Source organism: Mustela putorius, unplaced genomic scaffold (assembly GCF_011764305.1).
Source record: "Mustela putorius furo isolate JIRA1106 unplaced genomic scaffold, ASM1176430v1.1 tig00000179_pilon_pilon_pilon, whole genome shotgun sequence".
Classification (NCBI taxonomy): domain Eukaryota; kingdom Metazoa; phylum Chordata; class Mammalia; order Carnivora; family Mustelidae; genus Mustela; species Mustela putorius.
Window position 1 is genome coordinate 12,436,554 of NW_025421305.1, and position 24,965 is coordinate 12,461,518.

The 24,965-nt window shown below is 33.2% G+C and overlaps 1 protein-coding gene across 7 annotated transcripts in view; it reads right to left on the reverse strand.

Annotated features, from left to right (window-relative positions):
• Positions 1 to 24,965, reverse strand: part of ZC3H13 (zinc finger CCCH-type containing 13) — a 100,704-nt gene that overhangs the window by 71,883 nt on the left and 3,856 nt on the right. For 6 of the 7 annotated variants that reach the window (XM_004759215.3, XM_013059808.2, XM_045076659.1 and 3 more), the window contains exons 2-5: positions 21,922 to 22,047; positions 21,499 to 21,608; positions 18,712 to 18,823; positions 701 to 809 (exon numbers count right to left, since the gene is read on the reverse strand). In XM_004759215.3, the coding sequence (XP_004759272.1) occupies positions 701 to 809; positions 18,712 to 18,823; positions 21,499 to 21,608; positions 21,922 to 22,038 (448 nt within the window). In that variant the 5' untranslated portion in view covers positions 22,039 to 22,047. The remainder of the gene's footprint in view (positions 1 to 700; positions 810 to 18,711; positions 18,824 to 21,498; positions 21,609 to 21,921; positions 22,048 to 24,965) is intronic. The other variant, XM_045076657.1, reaches the window with a different exon arrangement.

Genomic DNA, 24,965 nt, shown 5'->3' on the forward strand with positions numbered 1-24,965 from the left:
AAGAATAACAAAGCTACTGAATTAATAATTACATAAATTATATTAAAATACCCAGAACACCCAAAGCATTCAACAAATATGAGTTCTCTTTCTCTATATTTGATAGTGTGAGGCTATAGTGCTCACCTTCAGAAGGTCACAGAAGTGAAGAAGAGGAGAGAACATTCATGGTGTGGAAAACAAATGCTAATTTGTTAAGACAATGATGCAAAGATGATTTTGCTATTTTTCATCAACAAATCCCTGGTCTCAATTATCCGAATTGGATTTCTTCTGAAAGATGAAAGTCTACAAAATTTCTTAGAAACAATTTTCCCAGATCCTTAAGATTTAAAAATTTCATTTTAATATTTTATGTGAAACAAACAAAATTTAGATTTAATTTTAACCTTGGTATTGAGGAACTAATAAGATTTAGAAACATAATACAATTTCAAAGGACTGTGATGCTGCCCAGTATAGCTCTAGGAGGAAAAAAGGATGGGGAAGTTGAAAAATGCAGTGAACAGTTTTCTCTGCCTTTGTTCCACTACCATATGCCATTTTCTGTATTCTAACTCAGTAAGGTAGAAACAAGGCAGTAAGATGATTCTGAAACAACAAGGAGATCACAGTTGAAAGGTGTTTTGAAGCCCCCCAAAATCTACAAAGTAAATAATCAATAAATTGACGACATAAACAAAGATTTTTTAAAACTCACCATCTCTGTTAGTTTCCCATTCTACATTTTCTTCTTCACTTTCTGGAGTTCTCTCCTTAGTGATTTTTATGTCTTCCTTTTCCCTATGTCTCCCTCTTGAAGATTCTTTCTAAAAATTATACACATACATACAGATTACTATATTTAAAAAAATTATGAGATAGTTACTATAATACAGACTATTTCTAGCCTCATCTTTTTTCATCTGTTTTGCAGATAATCACTCACCCACTAAGTAGAAAAACTGACAAGTTCTAGTGTAGCACCGCAATGAGCACTATTTTATTAAAGAGCAACGTGGTAAAAAGAAGGCATCAATCACTGAGATTTCAAGATACAATGTAAATGTCTAATAAGCGCTGGATAGTCCACAACATACCAAGTTTGTATTTCTAAGTCTCTAGGGGGAATCTATTCAAAATGCATAAAATAAAAAAAAGGATTGAATATATTAAATAAGGACTAAAAAATGGCTGCATTATTCATAGTAGACCCTCAAAAAGAATTACTGATCTAAAACTTGTCATATACTAATGTAACATCATTTCCCTATATGCCTAGATAAATCCAAACTCATTTGGTAATTTTATAAATGCTTTTTAAAAAAGATTTTTCCCTATTTTGAGGAAACCAAAAGGGCAGCTAAAACAGGTGGCAAATTAGTCCTTATACTGAAGCTAAAAAAACAGAAAATCTACATTTTATTCCAAGTTTAACAGCACCCTATGGACAAAACAGGACAGTAGTAATTCAGCTGATAACATTTAACTAAATATCCTATTACACAAAACCTCCAAACAACATTTTAAGTGGTAAGAAAATAAAGTAACCATTGTTATGGAATTGTTACCTTCCTACCACAGTGTCTCACTTTTATTAATACCTTAAATCCTGCCTATAAAACAAACTAACACAAAAAGGTTAATTGTTAAAAGTTCTTTCTGGGCATTATAAAAAACAAAACGGGGCTGCTTAAAACACAAATTAATTTCTCTGTGAAGTCTTCTTTTTAAAGAACTCTAGTATAAATTATAATTGCCCCTAATTTTACATATTTAAGTATAAAGTCATGCTGCTATCACTTGCTTAATGACATACATGGCTGCCGTAAAACAATAAAGGTGGACAAAAGTCATTATAAAAGAGTCTACAAGAGTACAACCAGCCATGGAAAAATGGTAAGAGGTCAAAAGAGAGAGAAAGAGAGAAAGAAAAAAAGAGAGAAGGGAAGGAAGGAAGGAAGGGTTAATCCTCTTTATACATAAATCAAAAGGAAAAAAGGAACATGAGCTATTTTTATTCTTTAGCTCTATTCTAAAGGGTATCAATGATGAACTATTCTATATCCAATGCAACTTTTTTTTTTTTTTTTTTTTGCTCCACACCCAGTGTAGAGCCCAATGTGGGGCTTGAACTCAGGACCCTGAGATCAAGACCAGAGCTGAAATCAAGTGTTGGACACTTAACTGACTATACCACCCAGATGCTCCTCCCACCATGCAACTTTTGAACATTCTGGGGATGAAACTCACTATAAATATAAATTAGTACAAGTTATATCAAAAATTTATAGAAAGTTATCTCCAAATTACTGAAAAATATATTGTTTCCCAAAGTATCACATAATATCTGAATACTAATTTAGCTGAAAAAAAAAAGGGTTTCAGAGCCATAGTGCTGATACTGCAAAATAAATAATCTGCAAGTGTGTAAGAGAATATTTTAAAGATTTAGAAAAAAATTTAATCATCTTAATAAGTTTCATTAATAACTTACATAAATATTTCAAAATATTCACCCTATATAATAAATTACGTAATTTTAAGCTGCCCCCCTCTTTTTTTATTTAAGATTTTGTCAGAGAAAGGAGAGAGCACACAAGCAGGGGGAGCTGCAGGCAGATGGAGAAGCAGGCTCCCTACTGAGCAAGAAGCCCATGCAAGACTCCATTCCAGGCCTCAGGGATCATGACCTGAGCTGAAGGCAGACACTTAACTTAGAGCCACTCAGGTGTCCTCTTTTTTTTTTTTTTTAAAGGCTCTTGTCTTTTAATATGACTTTAATACTGTCCTCAGAAATCACATATGACTTCTGTTATTAAGTACTAGACACTGAATATAGGCTTTAATAAAAATGGAATCTCATTCAAGTTAGAAGATACATTTTTTTCTAATATTTTGTCACAATCAAAATACAGGAATTATTTTGGTAACAATTATTAATGCAGCACAGATCATTTTTAAAAATGTCACATTTCCCCATTTTTTCCAATTCAACAATGTTTAGGCATAATTTGGTTAGGCATGTTATTCCTTGGTCAGTTATTTCCCATTTATCATATTCAAATAAACAGGGTCCGGTATTCCCTGTTCCATGTAGCACAGCATGGCCTGCTCTCTCACCTCTTGAAGAGAACAGCTTGTCATCTTATTTCTTTTAAATGAAAACATATTAATTAGGCTGTTTGATTACTTTATTATGCATTCTAAATTAGCCATCCCAGAAGATGTACATGTTGAAATATCTGTTAAAGAACTAAAATATTTCAGCAGGTACTGCTGGGAATGAGATATTTTAAGAATTCTGAACTTTTTTGGACTTCAAAGTATATTAAGTAACACCACCAGTAGGGTCTGGATAAACCACCTGTGATCAAACACACGAATATTTTTGCAGCACAACATGAATTTGCCAATTGGATAAAGACTATAATTAGCCTCGTGTCAATTAAAATCAGGTTACGCTATCAAATAAATCTATGCCTAACTTAGGAAACATTTTTGGCTTTAAAAATTTCTTAGATTTCAGAAATGTAATAAATGACTGTGGACTTTAACTTTATTTTCATTTTATATTACATTCACATTTATTCCTTAAACATTTTATGTATGGACAGATAATATTCATTATGAATTTTGTTTTTAGATAGTAAACAGGCATTATCAAAAAGAAGTACTTTAAAAAATAAGTACTGAGATTAAGTTTTGAAAACCAGTATTGTAACAACTGGATTAGCAACCAGAATAATTAAATGCTAGGGGTCTTTGTAAATAATGTAATTCAAGCTCCTTTTGCCCTATGTAGAAAATTTTTTAATACTATATAGTTATGAAAGTCCTATTAGAAGAATTTCAGGAAAAAAATTTACTCTCTACATCTCTGATGACGGCTCTTCACTGCTGGATCCTTTGTCTCCATTTTCAGACAGCTCTGAGTATTAAAACATTCTTTCTTATACTGATTGCAACTCTTACACCTTTCCAGAATTCTTCCTGATTAGAATCAGTTCTGACATGAGATCATGTAAAAATAAATCTAATACTTCTTTCACATGACAGTCCTTTAATATGTGAACACCAGCATTATTAAATCTCTTCAGCATCTTCTCATACCAGGCCAAAGAAAGCTACAGTTCACATCAATCATATCTTAACTTTCAGGATTTTCACATTCTTCCTCACTCTGTCATCTTCCCTGGACATACTAACTTACCAATGTACTTCAATAAAATGTGGTAACTAAAATTAATCTAGTCTTGTCAGAGCAGTATACAGCATATGGCTTTTATTTCTCCTGGTGTAGAACTGAAATTATACTTGCATTAATGAAGTCTAAGTTGCTTTGCCGGGTAAGTTTCAGGTGGAGCTTAAATAAGATACTGTAAACTTATAAGCTGTAAATTTAAATTATAATCTCACATAAAACAGAAAACTTCAGGGCTCGGTGATTTAATAACACACTGAAATCATTAGAGATCAAACTTTCTAGTGTTCTTCCAATCTTACAGCTTTGCTATTCCTAATGTTGACTTCTCCTTATTTCTTTTACCATAATAAGAAGCCATCTAGGTTCTCCCAACGTGCCTCTCCCTCAATCACGAAATAAGAATTCTTTCCTTCAGTTTGAATAGGCCAACTTCAGCCATATGACCAACCAAGGTAATGGTCACAGGAGAAATGATTTAGGCCTGGTTCCTGAATCAACTGAATTACCAAGGAGAATGGGATTACTTTGACTGAATCAAACTAACCAGGCCCCAGCAGTGAACCGGGGTCAATTCCCCCAAAACACAATGCAGATACAAAAGGAAAAAGTGATGGAATGGATTATAGGGAGTTAAAGCAATTTACACTACACTTTTGGTAGTATACCTTACCTCTTCAAAGTGTAAGGCCACACTCTGCACAACTTTAAAGGCCATACAAAACAGACTGTCCAACCCAGTAAACATTTTCTCTGTTCACCTCTATTATTCACATTTCAGACGCTCCTTCTAAGGTCATTTGCTATCTTCCTGATACATATCTTTTTAGATATTCTCTACTTAGTGAAGGTCTCCTAGTACTCAACACTCTCAATTTTATTTGAAAATATCTATATTATATCTACATTCTTGAAAAATAATTTCACTGGGTATACAGCTATGGGTTGACAGATTTATTTTAGCACTTTGGAAATATTATCCCACTGTCTTTTGGCTTCCGTTTCTATTGATATCAATCTGTTGCTCCTTTGTAGGAGCCTTTTTTCTTGGGGTATTTCTAATATTTTCTGTAACTCTGGTATTTTGCAATTGCATAATAATATTCTATTTGATATATATTGTGATTTCTGTATCTGCTATAGCTTTGTCTCATCAATTACAGAAAATTCAAAGCACTATTTCTCTCAATTTTGACTCTCCTACATTCTATTTTTTCCTGGAGTTCCAACTGAGAGGTACCTCAAACTTTCTAAGTATTTTCCTCATGTTTTAAAATCTCTTCAACATTTTCTATAACCCTGTCTTGATGTGCTGTATTCTGGATAAATTCTTCAACTCCATCTTTCAATTCAACAGCTCTCCCTCAACAGATGGACCAAAGGCTTACTCTCTGACCAGTTCTAATACTAATAAAAGTTTCAAGGTCACCACTAGCTTTCAAGTTTGCTACTTAATCCCTGGTTTCAATCCCCTGTTAATGTTTCTTTGTTTTTGCTGCTATTTTGCATTTTTGAGAAAGCAGCAATGCATTTAAAATGTGTTTGTTGTCACTTACCCAGGATACTGTAGTGGGAGGGCCCTCAAAGTATATAAAGCATAATAGTGCTGAAAGGGACAGTTAATACTAACAATTTTTTTTTTTTAAGATTTTATGTATTTGACAGAGAGAGAGAGAGAGATCACAAGTAGGCAGAGAGGCAGGTAGAAAGAGGGGGAAGCAGGCTCCCCGTCAAGCAGAGAGCCCGACGCAGGGCTCGATCCCAGGACCCTGGGTCCATGACCTGAGCCAAAGGCAGAAGCTTTAACCCACTGAGCCACCAAGGCGCCCCTCTTTTTTTTTTTTTTTTAAAGATTTTATTTGAGAAAGAGAGCAGGCACACAGGCACACCCACACAAGCAGGGAATGTGGCAGAGAGAGAGGGAAAATCAGGCTCCCTGCCAAGCAGGGACCCTGAGATCATGACCTGAGTCAAAGGCAGATGCATAACTGACACCCAGGCACCCCAAGATTAATAACAATTCTTAACAAGACTAACAATTCTTTTAACAATGTCTGTTGTTTGAAATATAGCCAACTCTTTCTCCCTTGGATTTACCCACAACCATTGGAGAGATCAAGCTACCCTAGACCACACTAATACAACTGACATTTTGTTCCTAAAATGAAGTCTATTTATCCCTAACATAAGTTTGTTCTTTGTTAATGACAGGGAACAGTATTATTATGTATTAGATGAGATAAAGAAGATGCGAAGAGGAAAAAACATCTACTTCAACTACCTTTTCCATTTGTCCTATATAATCTCATTACATTTCCTCACATCTTTCCAAAATTACTTGGAGAAACTTCCTTTGAGACTAATAGATAAAAATTATAACAGAACATTTATTGAGTCAAAGAATAACTCAATTATTTATAAACCATCTAAGTTCTCCCCTTGTACTAATATCCACTTTAAAACAACTATAAATTTGTCCATTACTAGCCTAAACCTCTAGTCATAGTAATAATTCTATTATATTAGTAATAATTAATAATTATTATATAATATACAATTATCATAAGTATTAATAATTCTGTTATATTAAAAAATATCAAGTTTTTAAACATAAGAATTTTTGATTTTTTTAATGTCTTTTATTTTTAAGGAATAATGATTCCAGGAGCACCTGGGTGGCTCAGTTGGTTAACTGTCCAACTTTTGATTTCCACTCAGTTCGTGATCTTGGGGTCATGGCATCAAGCTGCATGTCAGGCTCTGTGCTCAAAAGTCTGCTTGTCCCTCTCCCACTCTTCCTCCCCCCTACTCCCACTCTCTTTACCTCTAGAATAAAATCTAAAATCTTAAAAATCTTTAAAAAATATTAAAAAAAAGAGAATAATGATTCCAAACCCTATTATTCTAAAAATACACTTAGTTTCACAAAACACTAATGTCATTAGTGAATTCTTCATTTTCTGTCAGAAGCTCTACAATTAATGTTAATCCAAATTTTTCTTCTTTGTAATTTACTACCACATATCATATCAAAACTATTAACAAGGGGCACCTGGGTGTCTTAGTGGGTTAAAGCCTCTGCCTTCGGCTCAGGTCACGATCCCAGGACCCTGGGATTACCTGCATCGGGCTCTCTGCTCAGCGGGAACCCTGCTTCCTCCTCTCTCTGCCTGCTTCTCTGCCTACTTGTGATCTCTGTCAAGTAAGTAAATAAAATCTTAAAAAGAAAAAAAAACAACTATTAACTACTGGAAAAAACTAATATTGAGATTATGGTTCTCACCTTAATGTTTTCATTAAACTTCTCAATTGGACACTTTTGATGAAGGGTTAAAAACTTTAAAAAATGAACAATGGTTCATTGATTTTTGGCCTGAACTTTAGACCCCAAACTCAGCTCAGTCTATAGCTATTACAATAGCTACAACTAGACATTTTAAAATTTCAAATTATTCAAAGATGTACAATTTCAGATCCTTTCACTGTTACAGAAACACAGAGAATAAAGAAATGTAGATCTATACTGGGGAAACTGCACTATAATTTTTAACTACTGAAGAAAACCCCCTCTAATAGGGTTAATGGAGATTTTCTCTTATGAAATAATAACAAAAATTATATTATCTTGTTCCATTATACACAGCGCCACAAATAAGTAAGTGTACACTTTAAAAAACATTCAACAGATAACCAAACTCAAGTCATTTCTAAACGCTGCTTTAAAAAAAATTATAATGAAAAGAGAACAGTTATTATCTTTGTATCTATGCACTCAATACAGCAGTGAAGTGCAGAAAGTATAAGAGATTTAGCGAAAATTAGACAGAGACATACCACTAAGATACTTCAACAAGGTCTTCTCAAACCAAGAGACCAAGTAGGCAAAGATATATTAAAAATACAGAAGATCAAAACAACGATGTTTTAGAGATTCTCTAGAACCTGAAAACTAAAAACATAGAAAATACTCCCCCTTTTCAAGCACACAGGGAAAATTCAGATAAACTGACCATATCTTAAGTCACAAAGAAAATCTCATTTAAGTTAAAAAAATAGAAATATAAAGAGTAATAACATAGTAGTTACTTTTTAAATCAAAATAACACACACTACACAAAGTTCTTCAACCTGAAAATGTAAAACGTGCAATTAAAAAATTATTGGATCACATAGAAATCCAAATCTAAAGAGGAAAATTACGAAAATAATGATAATGAAAACATGACATATAAGATCCATAAATTCAGCTAAACCATTTATCAAACTTTAAAGCATTAGATACTAATAAATTAGATTAGTTACTAATAAATCAAGTGAAAATAAATGCTCAACCAGTTCAACAAAGAAAAGAAATACAGTAAACCAAAGAAAGAATAAAAGAACAAACAAACATATTAGAAAATGAACTAATCTATAAATTCAAAAGCTAACTCTTTAAAAACAAAAACAAAAAACAATAAACCAAAACCAAAAACTAAAAAACACAGGCTAAGCTAAACAAGAAAAAGGAGAAAAGCACAAATATCCAAAATCAGATATAATAAAGTAAAAATAGGCACTAGAACAAAGAAAAATAAAATAAGACACGAGATTTCCTCACACAACTCTATACAGTTTTAAAATTATAATTTTTTAGAAAAATACAATTTAACAAAACTGACTTCAACGAAGTCAAAATTTCCATTAAAAACTCTTCATAAAACAGTACCAGATTCAGTTGGTTTCACATGGGAATTCTACTAAACCTTAAAAAAGCAGAAAATCCCAATATTACTTATGATATTTCAGAGCAAAGAATCAGTAATATTTTGTTATTATACAGTACTTGGACTATCTGTGAAGCACTACAATGTTATTTGAAAAAAGACTTGAATTAGTTGTAAACTTACACTGCAAACTCTAGTGCAACCACCAAAAAAAGTAAAAATAAGTAAACTGATATGCTAGAAAAGGAGAGAAAACTGGAATAATATAAAATGTGTGATTCAAACCACAACAGGCACAAAGAGCAGAAGACAAAATAATAGGAACAAAGAACAATGGTAACGAATATAACAGACATTAATTCAACTATATCAATAAACATCAAAGGACTCCATCAATTAAAACAAACTGTCAAGGGCACCTGGGTGACTCAGTCAGTAAAGTGGCTGCCTTCAGCTCAGGTCATGATTACAGGAGTCCTGGGATGGAGCCCCACTCAGGCTCCTGGCTTAGCGGGGAGTCTGCTTCTACTTCTTCCTCTGCCCCTACCCCCAGCTTGTGCTCTCCCTTATGCTCTTACCCAAGTAAATAAAATCTTAAAAAACAAACAAACCAGAGACTGTCAGAGACCCAAATACATGTTGTCTACAAGAAACAACCCTAAATATGAAGACACATACAGAGTAAAAAGAAAGAGATGGACAAAGATATACTATGCTAGTATTAATCAAAAGAGTGGGAATAGCTACATTAATAACAGAGCAGACTTCAGAGCAAGTGAAGTTACCACAGACAAAAAGGGACATTATGTCATGATAAAGGGGTCAATTCTCCAAGAAGACATAACAATCCTTAATATATATGTGCCTAATAACACAGTGTCAAATATGTATGGTAAAAACTGATATAAAACTGTAAAGAGAAGAAATGATCACAATTATAGTTGGAGATTTTAACACTCCTCTGTCAAAAATGGATATATCCAGCAGGCAGAAAAACAGTAAGCACATAGCTGAGCTCAAAAGCACCATCAATCTACTGGAAACAACTGACATCTATAGACTACTTCATCCAACAACAGAATACACATTTTTCTCAAGTTCACATGGGACATTCAACAAAACAGATCTCAACTATAAAACACACTTTTAAAAGAACAGAGATCACACAATCTCTACTTTCAGACTACAATGGAATTAAATTAGAAATCAGTAACAAAAAGATAGCTGAAAAAACCCTAAATATGTGGAGATCAAGCAACACACTTCTAATTAGCACAAGGGTCAAAGAAAAATATCTCAAGAACAATTTAAAAATATTTCAAACTAAATAAAATAAAAATGAGGAATGCATGGGTAGCTCAGTTGGTTACGCAATCTAACTCTTAATTTTGGCTCAGGACATGATCTCAGGGTCATGGGATCAAGCCCCAGGTGCAGCTCTATGCTCAGCACAGTCTGCTTGATTCTCTCTCTGTCCCTCCCCCGGCTCATGCAAGCACATGCACTCACCCTAAGTAAATAAAATCTTTAAAACAATGAAAATGAAATACAACCAATCAAAATTTATAGACTGCAGTGAAAGCAGTGTTTGAAGAATGATTTACAGCATTTCTAAAGATCTAAAGTTCTCAATTTAAAAAACTGGAAAAAGAAGAGCAAATTACATCTAAAGTAAGAAGAAAATAAATAATAAAAAAAATTAGAGTGGAAATCAATGAAATTGAAAACAGGACATCAATAGAGAAAAAAAAAATACAATGAAACCTAAAGTCAGTCTTCAAAAAGATCAATAAAATTGATAAGCCTCTAATCAGGCTAAATAAGAAAAAGAGAGATAAAAGACATAAGTTAGTAATAGTAGAAACAAAAAAGGAGACATTACCACAAATCCCAAGGATGTTAAAAGGATAATAAAAGAATACAATGAACAATGCCATGACTGTAAATTCGATAAACAGATGAAATAGTCTAATTCCTCAAAAAAGACAATCTGCCAAAACTCAGATAATCTAAATAAGCCTATATGTAGTAAATAAAATGAATCAATAATAACCTTCCAAAACAGAAAGCACCAGGTCCACATGGATTCACATGTGAATTCTATCAAACATTTAAAAAAGAAATTACAGCAATTCTCTAGTCTTTTTCAGAAACTAGAAGGAGAGAGAATACTTCCTGACTCATTCCATGAAGCCAGCATAAATACCTAATATGAAAACAAGACAAAGACATTTCAATTTTCTTGTAATGACAAATACTTCTCAGGAACATAGATGTGAAAATCCTGAAAATATTAACAAATCAAGTCCATCAACATATAAGAAGAATTGCACAACACAACCAAATGGGATTTATACCAACTATGCAGAGCTGGTTCAAATTTCGGAAGTCAATTAATGTAATCCATCACATGAGATTAGCAAAGAAAAATCATAGGATCATATCCATATATATGGCTATCCAGTAAAAGCATCTGACAAAATCATATCCATTGATATGGATATCCAATAAAAGCATCTGACAAACTCCAATACCCATTAGTGATAAAAAGTCTTAGCAAACTAGAAATAGAGGGGAACTTCCTCAACTAGGTAAACTAAAATTTAGGAAACTAAACATACTCATACCATAAAATCCTACAATGGCATTCCTTGGTTTTTACCCAAATGAATTGAAAACTTGTGTCTACATAAAAACCTGCACAAGGATGTATTTTATAGCAGCTTTATTCATAATTGCTAAAACTTGGAAGCTACCAAGATGTCTTTCAAAAGACGGGGAATCTGGGTAGCTTATTTGGTTAAGTGACTGCCTTCGGCCCAAGTCATGATCCTAGGGTCCCAAAATCGAGTCCTACATCGGGCTCCCTGCTCAGAAGGGAGTCTGCTTCTCCCTCTGACCTTCCCCCTCTCATTCTCAAATAAATAAAATCTTAAAAAAAAAAAAAAAAAAAGATGTCCTTCAAAAGATGAATAGAAAACTGAACTGTGGTACATCCAGATAATGAAATATTATTCAATGTTAAAAAGAAATGAGCTATCAAGGCATAAACAGAGATGGGATAACCTTACATGCATATTACTAAGTGAAAGAAGCCAATCTAAAAAGTCAACATACAGGGATGCCTGGGTGGCTCAGTTGGTTGAGCAGCTGCCTTCGGCTCAGGTCATGATCCCAGCATCCTGGGATCGAGTCCCACATCGGGCTCCTTGCTCAGCAGGGAGCCTGCTTCTCCCTCTGCCTCTGCCTGCCATTCTGTCTGCCTGTGCTTGCTCTCTCCCCCTCTCTCTCTCTGATAAATAAACAAAATCTTAAAAAAAAAAATAAAATAAAATGTCAACATACAGTATCATTGCAACTACACAGCATTCTGGAAAAGGTGAAGCTCTGGAAACAGTGGTTACCAGGAGATAGGGGAAAGAATGATGAAAAGGGCACAGAGACTTTTTAGGGCAGTGAAACTACTCTGTGTGATATTATATAATGGTGAGCACATGTCATTTGATACATTTGTCCAATCCCATAGAATGTATAATATCAAGAGTAAACCCTAATATAAACTATGGACTTTGAGTGATCATGATGTGTCAGTGTAAATTCATCAATTTTAAGAAATGTACCATTTTGGTTCAGGATGTTGAGAGTATGGGAGGTTGAGAGTGTGTGGAGATAGAAATGATATGGGAAATTTTTGTACATTCTCATCAATTCTGCTATATACCTAAACTAAAAAATAAAGTATTAAAAAATGAAAAACTGAGGAAATTACCTGTACCTGATACCATAAATGAAAAAATTATTATCCCTATAAGATAGAGATTCTAAAAATAAAGAACCCACAAAAAAATGAAAAAATGGGCAGGAAATATGAACAGAATTCTCAGAAAAAAGGTTCTTAAATATGGGAAGATGTCCAACTTCACTCATAAGAGAAACACAAACAAAAATTATACAAACACAATTTTTCTGATCAAATTGGCAAAACTTTAAAAATCTGACCACATATGCTAGCAAAGCACAGAAGAAATGGGCTCTGTCTGCTGGCAACAATGCAAAATGGTATGGCTGTGAAAAGAATGGTCATTATTTAGCAAAATTACATAGGAAATTTACTCTTGACACAGCAGTTCCATTCGAGGGATTTATCTCTCCCTAAGACACACTAAAAAACAAAAACAAAAACAAAACAAAACAAACTCCCAAAACAAAAATACAAGGACACAAAGCAGTCCTGTTTGTGGTAGCAAGACTGAAATAACCTAAATGGCTGCCAGGAGAAGACAGGTTAAACCATATATGGTACATTCATACAATGAAGTACTATGTGAATATAAAAAGGCACAAGAAGTATCTCTACATATTCCTATGGAATAGTTTTCTAGATACAGTAATAAATAAAAAGAGCAAGATGACAAAAATGTATACAGTATGCTACCTTTTATCTAAGAAAAAGCAAAAATGCCCCTATATAAACCCTAATTTGTATATATACCTATATACATATATGTGTATGTATATTTGCGTGTGTATGTGTGTGTGTGTGTGTCAAAGTGGCAGGAGAATCCAAAAACTAGTTAAAAGTAGTTACCGATAGAGAATAGGGTAAAGTAACCACGAGATAAAGGTAGACTTTTCAGAATGTAACCTGTTTGGGAGATTTAACTTTGCAGCTATGTAAATGTTTTATGATTAAAAAACAAAATGAAGGGGTGCCTGGGTAGCTCAGTTAGTCAAACACCCAACTCTTGATTTCAGCTCAGGTCTTGTTCTCAGGGTCATGAGTTCAAGCCCCATGATGGGCTCTATGCAAGGCATGGAGCTTACTTTAAAAAAAATAAAAAGAAAAAAGAAGCCTTAAAACAAAAATCAAAATTGAATGAAGCAACCCAACTAATGTAACAATTCTGTGGTTCAATCTCAGAGAAGAACTGTTTCAAGTGACTTGACATACAATAACTTGATTTTATAACCCTAATAGATTTCACAGATATATTTCCCTAATGAGATAGACCCTAAGAACTAAAAAGAAATCTTAAACTGTTCTCAGTGATACTATCATTAGTGATATTATTGTTAATTGTTATTCTGGAACTGTCAAACATACGATAATGCAACTGAAATTCAACAGGGACTATAACATATTAGTATCCCCACAAGTACTAAAAATAGTGTCAAAAATTAGTTGTCCATGATTTGAGCCTAGTATACAAAAGGGGTTACAATCCAACTCATTCTCTCTCCATCTTATTGTCCTGGAAAGCTCAGTTAAGCTTAACATGTTCCCTCCACTCATTCTTTTGCTCTTCAAATCCTACTAACTCTACCTCAAGACTCTGTGTTAAATTTAGTTCCACTGTGTTAAATTTGGTTCAGATTGTCCAGAACAGCCCTTTACAACAGAAATATGATACATATGTAATAATATGTACATAAGTAATTTGGGATTTTATTGTTTCGATATTAAAAGGAGAAAGAAATGGACAATTAAAATTCTGGTAACATCTTTAACCCCCTATATCCAAAATATTGTCATTCCCATATAAATGTAAAAATTATTAATGAGCTATTTGGCTTTTATTTTACATCATTAAGTCTTTGAAATTCAGTATGTATTTTACACTTATAGCACATCTCAATTCAGACCAGCCACATTTCAAGTGTTTAACAGTCCCAGTGGAGCACAGACCCCAGGCCACCAGGGGTTCTTAACACTGGCAACACATCAGAATCACTTTTCATTTATTCAGTAGTGAACTTACTAGTTCCAGGGTCTGGAGGTGAATCTGTGAATAATAGATTCCTGGCATATAAGTCTCTTTTCTCTTGCCAAGCTCTGACTGACACATTAAGACTGTTCACAATCTGATCTACCTAATCTACCTCTTCAGCCCTCACCTCAAATTCATATGCTATAATTTCCATACATTAGGCATAGAGCTTCACAGTTTCTCAAACACACTAGTCCTTTAAAACTACTTATTGTTACTATGTTGGTTTTCTCCTCTTTCTAAACTTTGACCATCCCCTCTTTCATCCTACCTATCCTTCCTACACTCAGTGCAAATGTCATTTCCCTCCGTGAAATGGTTCTCTGGTTCCCCAGGCAGTTATTTATTCATTCCACTGCAGGTTTTGCTCATCTCTCTCTGTCATACTACCATACTCTATAGAATTACAATTTATCTATTTATGAATTTATCTCCCAAGATCACGGGTTATCAGCCTCTTAACTCAAACACAGTGGAGCTGAATTCGGGGGCAGAGAAGGGGTAGAATTACAGTGAGTTTGTACCTTAACCTCTCTTAGCTACTCTATGTTATCTAACCTGCAGCTGCCCCTACCTAAATTAGATCTGACTTTCCCATAGTCCATTACATAAAGATCAACAGATGTCTGTGTTGCACTAGGAATGTATCACAGAAATGCTCAGCATTTGTTATCCTGTCAGATTACTCAAAATAATTAATACCTTGGTATCCTAGCTTACTAACACTTTTCCCTAAATTTGGATAGGGAATTTTCTAAAACCTGATCACTCTTGTTACTATAACCCTTAGGTGTGCATGATACTCCCCACCTTAGAGGGCTTTCTCATCTAGGGAAAGTGAGAATCAGGCTTTAAGTTCCTTGATGAAATGGCCAACTCTGCTGTCTACTAAACTAATATGCTGAACATATAAACCTTTATGATCAGAAACACACTTAGATTTAGACACCTGTTAACAACCTAAATCTCCAATGCTGATGTCCATCTCCTATTAAGAGCATAACAGCAATCTGTATTAGAGAGGAAAAGCCAAGAGTTATTCTAATATTGTACAGGCCATTTATTAGTCATCATGGATCAGCCACTCATGTTACTTGCTTTACATATATTTTCTTCACAGCAACACACTGATAGGGCTATGGCCTCCATTTACAGATAAGAAAACTGACAGCACAGTTTAAAAAAAAAAATCCTAAAATAATGTCTTCAGAATATGAATTCTAGATGTTTGCCTTTTGAACTATAGTCCATTTAGTGCTATGTTAGGACCAGTTCACAATGACTCACAACAGCCAACTATTAAATTTTTAGGAACTGTACGAGCCATTTTTAAACACAGCTATGATTGAAAATTAAATCCTATAAGCTAACAATTACACAAATAATAAAAATCAAGTTAACTATTATTCAAAACTCACTTCCTAAATATTTCAGTACATTTTACTCTTGAGGTTGATTACATTTATTATGTGTGTACGTGTGAAAAATAAATGGTGTGAAAATGAGTATTATTCCCAACTTTGTATTCAGTGATACCACTTTGCTAGCTTGAAATTGACCAGGATGGGAGCATTTATGCCAAAGAAATTGGTAAATCCTACAAAACATGGCTTTTTTTCCCCGAGTGGCTGTTAAACCTTACCAGCAAATCATGGAGTTCATTCTTTATTCTGAGTTTATCGGTTATTCCAAAATACAATACAAATGCTCAGCCCCTATCAAGAAATTCTAATTCAGTAGATCAAGGATAGAGTATCAGCAATGTATTTCACAAAAAGTTATCTCTCCTCCAAAAGAATTCTTATATATACATTCTTCTAGCTGAGAACTACTAAGAATTCTAAACAGTATTATGTATCATCAGACATTAGAAAACTATATACTTAAAAGTGTATTACTTTAGGTTCCCAAATTTAAGTCTCTACAAACTATAATGTAAAACTGTAATGCAGCTTTTTAAATCAAGGATCAAAAACTGTTATAAGTAAGGCTCTATGTAGCTTAAATTATCAGAAAGGTTTCTCTTTAAACAATTCAATAATTTTAACAAAAAGATTATGAGACAACTAAGATAGCCACATAAAAAAGAATAAGGCTGAACCATAAACAAAAACTAACTCGAAATGGATCAAAGCTAAAACTAAATCTCAAAGATTCTTTGAAGAAAACAAGGCACGATAAGACACCTAAAGCACAAACAACAACAGAAACAGATAAATTGGATTTCATCAAACTAAAAACATTTGTGCTTGAGGACATCATCAAGAACACAAAATGATAACCCACAGAATGAAAGAAAATTTTTGCAAATCATAAATAAGGAATTTGTATCTAAAATACAGAGAGTTGGGGCGTCTGGGTGGCTCAGTGGGTTAAAGCCTCTGCTTTCGGCTAAGGTCATGATCCCAGGGTCCTGGAATTGAGACCTGCATCAGGCTCTCTGCTCAGCAGGGAGCCTGCTTCCTCCTCTTTCTCTGCCTGCTTCTCTGCCTACTTGTGATCTCTGTGTCAAATAAATAAATAAAATCTTTTAATAAATAAATAAATAAAATAAAATAAAATATAGAGAATTGTTACAAATCAACAATAAAAAGATAACCCAAAATAAAAAAAGGCTAATATCTGAAAAGACATGTATCTAGAGAAGATAAGCAGATGGCCAATATGCATATCTTATTGTTCAATATCACTGACGTCCAATATCATTAGCCAAAAACTATAGTAAGATTACCACTTCATAACCATTAAGACGGCTCTAATCAAAGAGTTCAGTAACAGCAAATGCTGACAAAGATGTAGAGAACTGAAATTCTCATACACTGCTGGAAAGAATGCAAAACGGTATAACTGCTTTGGAAAAAAAACTAGCAGTTTCTCAAAAAATTAAACATAGAGTTAATATATGACTCAGCAATTCTACTTCTAGATATAAACCCAAGAGAAATGAAAATATAGGTCACTCAAAAAACTATTTATGGATGTTCACAGCAATGTTATACATAAAAGCCAAAAAATGGAAACAACCCAAATGTTCATCAATAAATGGATAAAGAAAAGGTGATATATTAATACAGTGGAATATTATTTGGCAAAAACAAGGACTAAAATATTGATATATCCTAATAATCTTTCATGAACCTTGAAAACACTATAGTAGGTGAAAGAGACAAGTCAAAAACAAAGCCACCTACTGCTTGACTCCACTTATTTGAAACATCCAGAACAGGCAAATCTAGAGTGACAGTAAGTGGCACAGTGGTTGCGTAAGGCTGGTGGTCAGTCAGATGATACAGGTATAACCATTAAATTTTTCCTTTGGATAATGAAAATGCTCTAAAATTGATTCTGGTGATGGCTGCATGACTCTGAGAATATACAAAAAACCCACCAAACTGCACACTTTAAATGGACGAATTGTATGTTATGTGGATTATATCCCAGTGAAACTGTTACAGATACATATACATAAATTTCTTTAAAAAAACTAGCTGAGGACGAGATTTCCATATCTGAAACACTGATGTTTTCTTTTATTCAATGAGCTGTATCATAAAATAGATTTCTCTTTTGGTTTCATTGCCAGGAAACTCACTACTAAATTTTGTTGGCACATGAGCTTCCCCTTCCTTAAGTTCTCTAGTTCAGTTTCTGTCACCACCATGCCTTACTTTCACTGTTTTAAATTCTAAATGTTCTACTATAACCCACTTCAATCTTTCTTGGAAGCAAGCAGGATATGATGGCTGGCTGAATTCTGAAAATTTAAGAATACTTTTAGATACTCATGATGCCCTCCAAGATACAGAAATCCTATGAAGTTCAGCCTGAGCTATGCTAACCAATTCCTTTCATCTTAACCACCAAGGACTGATTCAGAGAATTATGAGTTTTCCCAGAGGACTTTTTTCCTCTACATTACATTATCCGTATAAAACATTATACTGTAGTATTACACATCTACCATATATTTAGCACACAAGATAATAACTTAAATGGAACATAAGTAATAATTCACTACTGAAATTTAACTTCGTTTTGGGAAATTCATTCCTACCCTAACAGGTGAGGATGAGTCCTCTGTATTTCGTTTCTGGGACTCAGTGTCCACATCTTGGCGCTTGTTCTTCATTCTTTCTCTAAGATCCCCTGTAGGCCTCTCTGGTGACCTTTGAACCAGAAAACAAAAACAAAACAAAAAACAAAACAAAACAACAAAAATCTATATTTTTATAATGTTTGTAAGAATATATCTACAGAAATAACTCACGAATCTCAGTGTTTCTTTCCATGGCTCCTAATGTCCAGAAAAACAATTAATTTGCTTTGGCTTAAATATATAATATAGAAAATATGAGCATCACTTACAAATTTTCTCCCCATGACAATCAGAAATGTATACACTAACATTCCATGGGGTGGCAGGAACTGGTGACATGAATAAGAAACTGTATGTGAGCCAAGAAAAAGGAATTTGTTATTAACAGTTAAATTTGTTTTTCTAAAAATCACATAAAGGTATTAATTATATTTGAAAGTAAAAAGCAGGAAGATAAAGTTTTAAATCACAATGTTGTAAAATTAATCAAGAAGCAACAGTATTATCATGTATACATGCATGTGGCTGGATGCAACACCGACAACTGAGAATTACCCATCTTAAGAACCACAGGATACAGAGGAGTTTTGTGTAGTTCTTATAACTTTTCTTAAAATTTGAGATTATTTCAGAACAGAAAATAATTAAAGGATTCAAAGCAAGATTTAGGCAGTAGATTTCTTTTTTAATTAAGGAAAATCGTACACATTTATATTCAACACACCTAAGCATTCATAATTCATACTGAAAATGTGAAAAATGGCTTGCCAATTATTTTTATACCATTATTAAGTGAGAAAACAAAGACATGGAAAACACATTGACTTTAATGAGTATTCCTTGAATATTCTTTTAAAAAGGGCAACAGAAGTTAAGTGTATGTCCCTCATTGGCCACCAAAAAATACTGTATAATATATTTATTTTTTAAGGATAAGTATATAATTTTTTAAGGATATAAACAAATCACATAAACATCTGCATCTATTTCAAGTCATAGTTATCAATCAAATCAATTCTTTTATCAATCAATACAAGTTACATGATTAATGAAGAAATAATTTCAGTTAATTAACTTTAAAGGATCTCATTAATATCTATATACACATTTTACAGGACTATATTAAATGTTTTAATAGTAAATCTGAGTTTAAATGTGAACATTATTAAAAACCAGTAGTTAAATGTTTTAAATTGTAATTATGATGAGCATGTACATCTTATGTGCCCTGGCCTTCTTTATATAATAAGACAGTTTATTAAATATATATATATATACTTATATGTATATTTATATTTATACATATATATAATAAGAAAATTTTTATTAATTAAAACCCTAAGAGCACCTAACAGAGTACTCTACATACAATGAATGCTCAGTAAATGATTTAAATATTTTGTGACAAAGCATTTCTGAAATACACTGCTTTTCTTTCCATCTTTGAATCACGTTATGAACTGTATTTTCATCCCTATAAAAAAAGGAAAAAAAGAAATCCAAAGGGGGTTATCAAATGGAAAAACATGCACAAAATAACAACAAAAAATCCTTTATTCTAAGTCTAGTAATGACACTATTTTTTCCCATTTTAGATAAATTTCTCTGCCATTTTCTTTAAAATACCTCTTGTATAAAAATTTTGTCAGTTAATAATAAATTTCACAGATGAATTAAAGTATGTATTAAAAGTGTTGTAATAATAGGAACAAAACATTAAAATTACTAGAACACTTTCCCTGTGTATATTTATACAGATAATTAAACATATGTTAAGAACTGGTTTTCCTACATTAACAGAAGGCACAGATGACAATCTAAATACAAATAAAAGAGTATTCAGCATCACGAGTAAAGTAAAATGTACATTTAAGTGAAAAGAAAGTCAGTTAAGGGTCTGAATTTTAAATTCTCTTAAGCTTCAAAATCTATACACAAACACACACACACATTTAAAAAGAATTTTTTAAAAATCTGCAAATGCTAATGTTCAGTTTTTATACTATCGCTATAACGAAAGCAATAAGCACACCCAGTTTTAGGACTCTGTTAACTATTTGTTTACCAATCAAGTTTAAACTGTTTTTGTGTCTACATATGTTACATATTTAACACCATAATATAACCATCATGAACTGAACTGAAAGAAAAATGAAAGGTCTTTATTAGGAAAAGTTTCATTCAGCTTCCTTTATTAAAGGCAAAAAGATGTCCTAAACAGGTAACAGGACCTTTATCTACATATAAGTACATGTTTTTATTTACATTAATACATTATGATAAGGAATTTGGCAAATGCATTTTAATGTACAGAGTTTGCAGTAGACGGTCTCATGTCATTAAGATCTGAATTCAGAACATTTTAAAAAGCTAAAATTATATCCTTGTTATATTTTATTTTTTTAAGAGTTAAAAATAGTCTTTCCAAAGTAAAAGTAAATCCATGAAATTCTGCTCTTAAATCATTTTAACTACATAACTAGGTGTAGGGGAAGTAAGTCATACATATATTATAAAAAAAAATCTACTGGCAAAAACAGTAAATACTGAGCAAATATTAAAGCACACACTTTATTAATCTCAAAATGAACTAAAAAGATCTTGTTGATCTTTGACTATTGATAAGACCACCACCAAAGAGAAAAATCGGATCAAATATATGCTTGTATTTCAGATTTTTATACTAGATAAATTACAAAAGCCATCTTCTAATATTATATGAACAATTCAAAGTTCTTAATTTACCTTCTATAATTGCTGCTATAACCTTTACCACGGGGTGAAGGGCCATGTACGAATCTACATGTGTTTCCATAGAGGCAGTTGCCAGTCTTCAGCCAGTTACGGCACTGTGTCTAAGAGACAGATATTACTATGTAAATTTCATATTTATTTCTGGAAAAAAAGATGCTAGTGGGACAAAATTAAAACAAATGCTACCAAAATTCCAGCTACCCTGAGACACATTATTCATTCCCCAAACAATAAAAACAACAGGACAAAAAAAAACCCATAAAAATTATTACTCTTCACTCCTTTATGAAACTCAGTTTTTAAAATTTACCAAACATTCCTATAATACAACAACCTGTTCACCTTATGATGCAAGTCAGTATTCAAGAACAGGATTAAAAGATAACCCCTGTGACTGAGCTAGTGACAACTCACCTCTGCTGTACTGCCAGTGCTGGGTCCAAGCCTCTCAAACACACTGGGTCTTCGGGATGTGCTATCAGATATGGTCTTGGTATTTTCCACTGTGACCTTCCTTCTAATTTTTGACATTTTGTACTACTTTAACCAAAAAAGAGAGAGGCAAAACTGTAAAATTCTTCCGCTTTAAATTAACTGAGCTTATAACTTATACGTAGATAAAGCTGTAGATAACACTATAAAACTGTGGGTAATTTTTCTCAGGAGAAAAAAGGCATAGGAGAGGTCACAGATAAACAGAAGGTCTCTTCTAAGGCATGCCACAGTAGTGAACTTGTAACAATGCCCAAATCTGTTGGCTAGAATTTTTATTCTTCTGCAGAGTGAAAGAATAAGATTCTACTTGCACAATTTTCACAGTACATTCAACATCAGAAAACAACTATGAAATGTTTAGTTTCTAAGTTCTTTATAAAAGTTTCAAAATTTAGTCAACTATCTTTTAAGGAAAAGTTGTGCTATCATTCTCCATAAGGTAGTTAATTGGGAAAGAAAGCCATGTCAAAGAGAATGGGAAAATAAAATCAGGTGAGAATTTTACTGATAGTAGAAATTATGCTTTATACAGCTTGTAACATTAGGTATATTCCAAAAATCAGCTTGGGAGAAAAATGCAAACTACTTAATATTTTCTCTATCTTAACAAAGCTTGAAAAAGAACAGTCTAATCAAAACATTTATTTTCAATAATATAAAGAAAATTCAATGCTGATAAAATGACTTTTTTTCAAATAGGCTACAGAACTAGAAGAAGTCAAGATGTTTCTGTAACTTATAATATACTGACATAAAAGTCAAAGATGCTAAAAGTGATAAACAGGCTATCTTACTATTAGTAAAAACAAGACAAATTGTAAAAATATTTTACTAAAGTAAATAAAACATTTAAAGCTAAAACCATAACAAAACAAATCTAAGTATATAATAATCAGGTGACTCAACTGGAAATGAAAACATCAGATAACAGTATTATGATATATGTTATAGAAAAACATTAAATTCTAGATCTAGAAAAAATTAGTACATCACTGTGGGAACTGGGTAAGAACTGCCTAAAAGGGGGGGGGGAACCATATCACATTTCATATAATACAATTAGTTGAAATCTTATCAATAGTCACAAGTTACTAGAATGAATGGAGCTAAGGAAGTAAAAGTTCCATTTGGTATAGAACTGGTCTCCATAAAATTCACAAATTCAAGAAGTTCTTTAATGTGGTTTCAAAGTAAAGACATATCACTTGAAAGGAAATTAAATCTTGATAGTACCAAATCAAAAGTTAAAAAAAATTATAAACAATATTTGGTTTAGTTAAGATACTTTTCAGTTCACATTTTTAAAAGAATCTTAAAAGTAAGAACAACATTTGACAAATGAACAAAGATAATAAACCAAGAGGAAAACAGGAAATGATACAAGATGGTAGTTTTAAAATGGAAAAAAAAGGTATCTTATTTTTTAATATAAATACAATCATTTTAGTAATTATTTTTAATGACTCAAAGAAGTTGGAAAATGACTTTACAAATCTTTAAGAATTAGCATAGATGTCACATTAAGAGTAATAGTTTGTTGCAACATAAAACCACATATGTATCAACTGTTCTCCAAATAAGGAACAATACAACCAACCCTACATACAACAGTTAGTACTATAAGATAATCTTTGGTTTCATTCTCAGCCCAAATGTGAATTTACAGAATAAAATTTGGTAGAATTTCTTATGTTCATTTGATTTACTGAACTGAAAAGTTCTTTATAGAATGGAAGGCCAAGATAAACGGAACTAAAAAAAACATCTAGAAAATGTAAAGCTTTGATTAGCTGAGAAAACCACTTTTTATAATTAATACCTGAGCAGGAATCAATAAAAAGTGAGTATGTCACACAAAACAGGGAAAGTTTAGAACAAAAACAAATGTTCAAAGTCTTATTATGTTACTATAAATATTAATAGAGAGGCGTATATTATAATCTTCATCCACTAATTCCATTTTTAAAACATTTATTGGGGTGCCTGGGTGGCTCAGTGGGTTAAAGCCTCTGCCTTCACCTCAGATCATGATCTCAGGGTCCTCGGATCGAACCCCGCATTGGGCTCTCTGCTCAGCGGGGAGCCTGCTTCCCCCTCCCTCTCTGCCTACTTGTGATCTCTCTTTGTCAAATAAGTAAATGAAATCTTGAAAAAAAATATATTAATAACCTTAAAATTGAATGAGTTCTAAAAGTTTCTTATTAGCTCTTGGGCGCCTGGGTGGCTCAGTAGGTTAAAGCCTCTGCCTTCGGCTCAGGTCATGATCTCAGGGTCCTGGGAAGGAGCCCCGCATCGGGCTCTCTGCTCAGCAAGAAGCCTGCTTCCTCCCTCTCTCTCTCTCTCTCTGCCTGCATCTCTGCCTACTGTGATCTCTAACTGTCAAATAAATAAATAAAATCTTAAAAAAAAAAGTTCCTTATCAGCTCTTATTAGTTATTTGGAACTTGGAAAACAGGCATACCATCCCCCCAACACTGTTTTACCCTAACCTTACGTTATTTCCCTCCACTACCAATGGAAATAGTTCTGCTCCCCAAACTCCTATATAGCTGCAGCATGCTGCCACTCCCAACACACCCTCCTCTAAAAAAATTAATGATAATGCTTTCCATTATTAGGGCAACAGCTATTTATTATTGTTCCTGAAACACTGGTCATCTAGCATCTCCTTTCTTGTTTTTCTGAGGGCTCCACGTATTAACTCTACTGTCTTCCTGCTCTATTACCTGTTGCTTGGATCAGCACTCTGCTACTCCCTTGACCTACCCCCTGAAAACCATGGCTTCTCTCTAATTCTACGAGACCAGTGCTCTAACCCCTGAGCTACGGAGCCCCGCTTCTTCTCTCTAATTCTAGATCACCAACATAAACTTTGAAGATTTCAAAAGGTTTGGACTACTATGTCAAAAACAAGTGAGGGCTGGGATCTTAACACCCCTCCTTGTATGTATCCCTGCCACTAA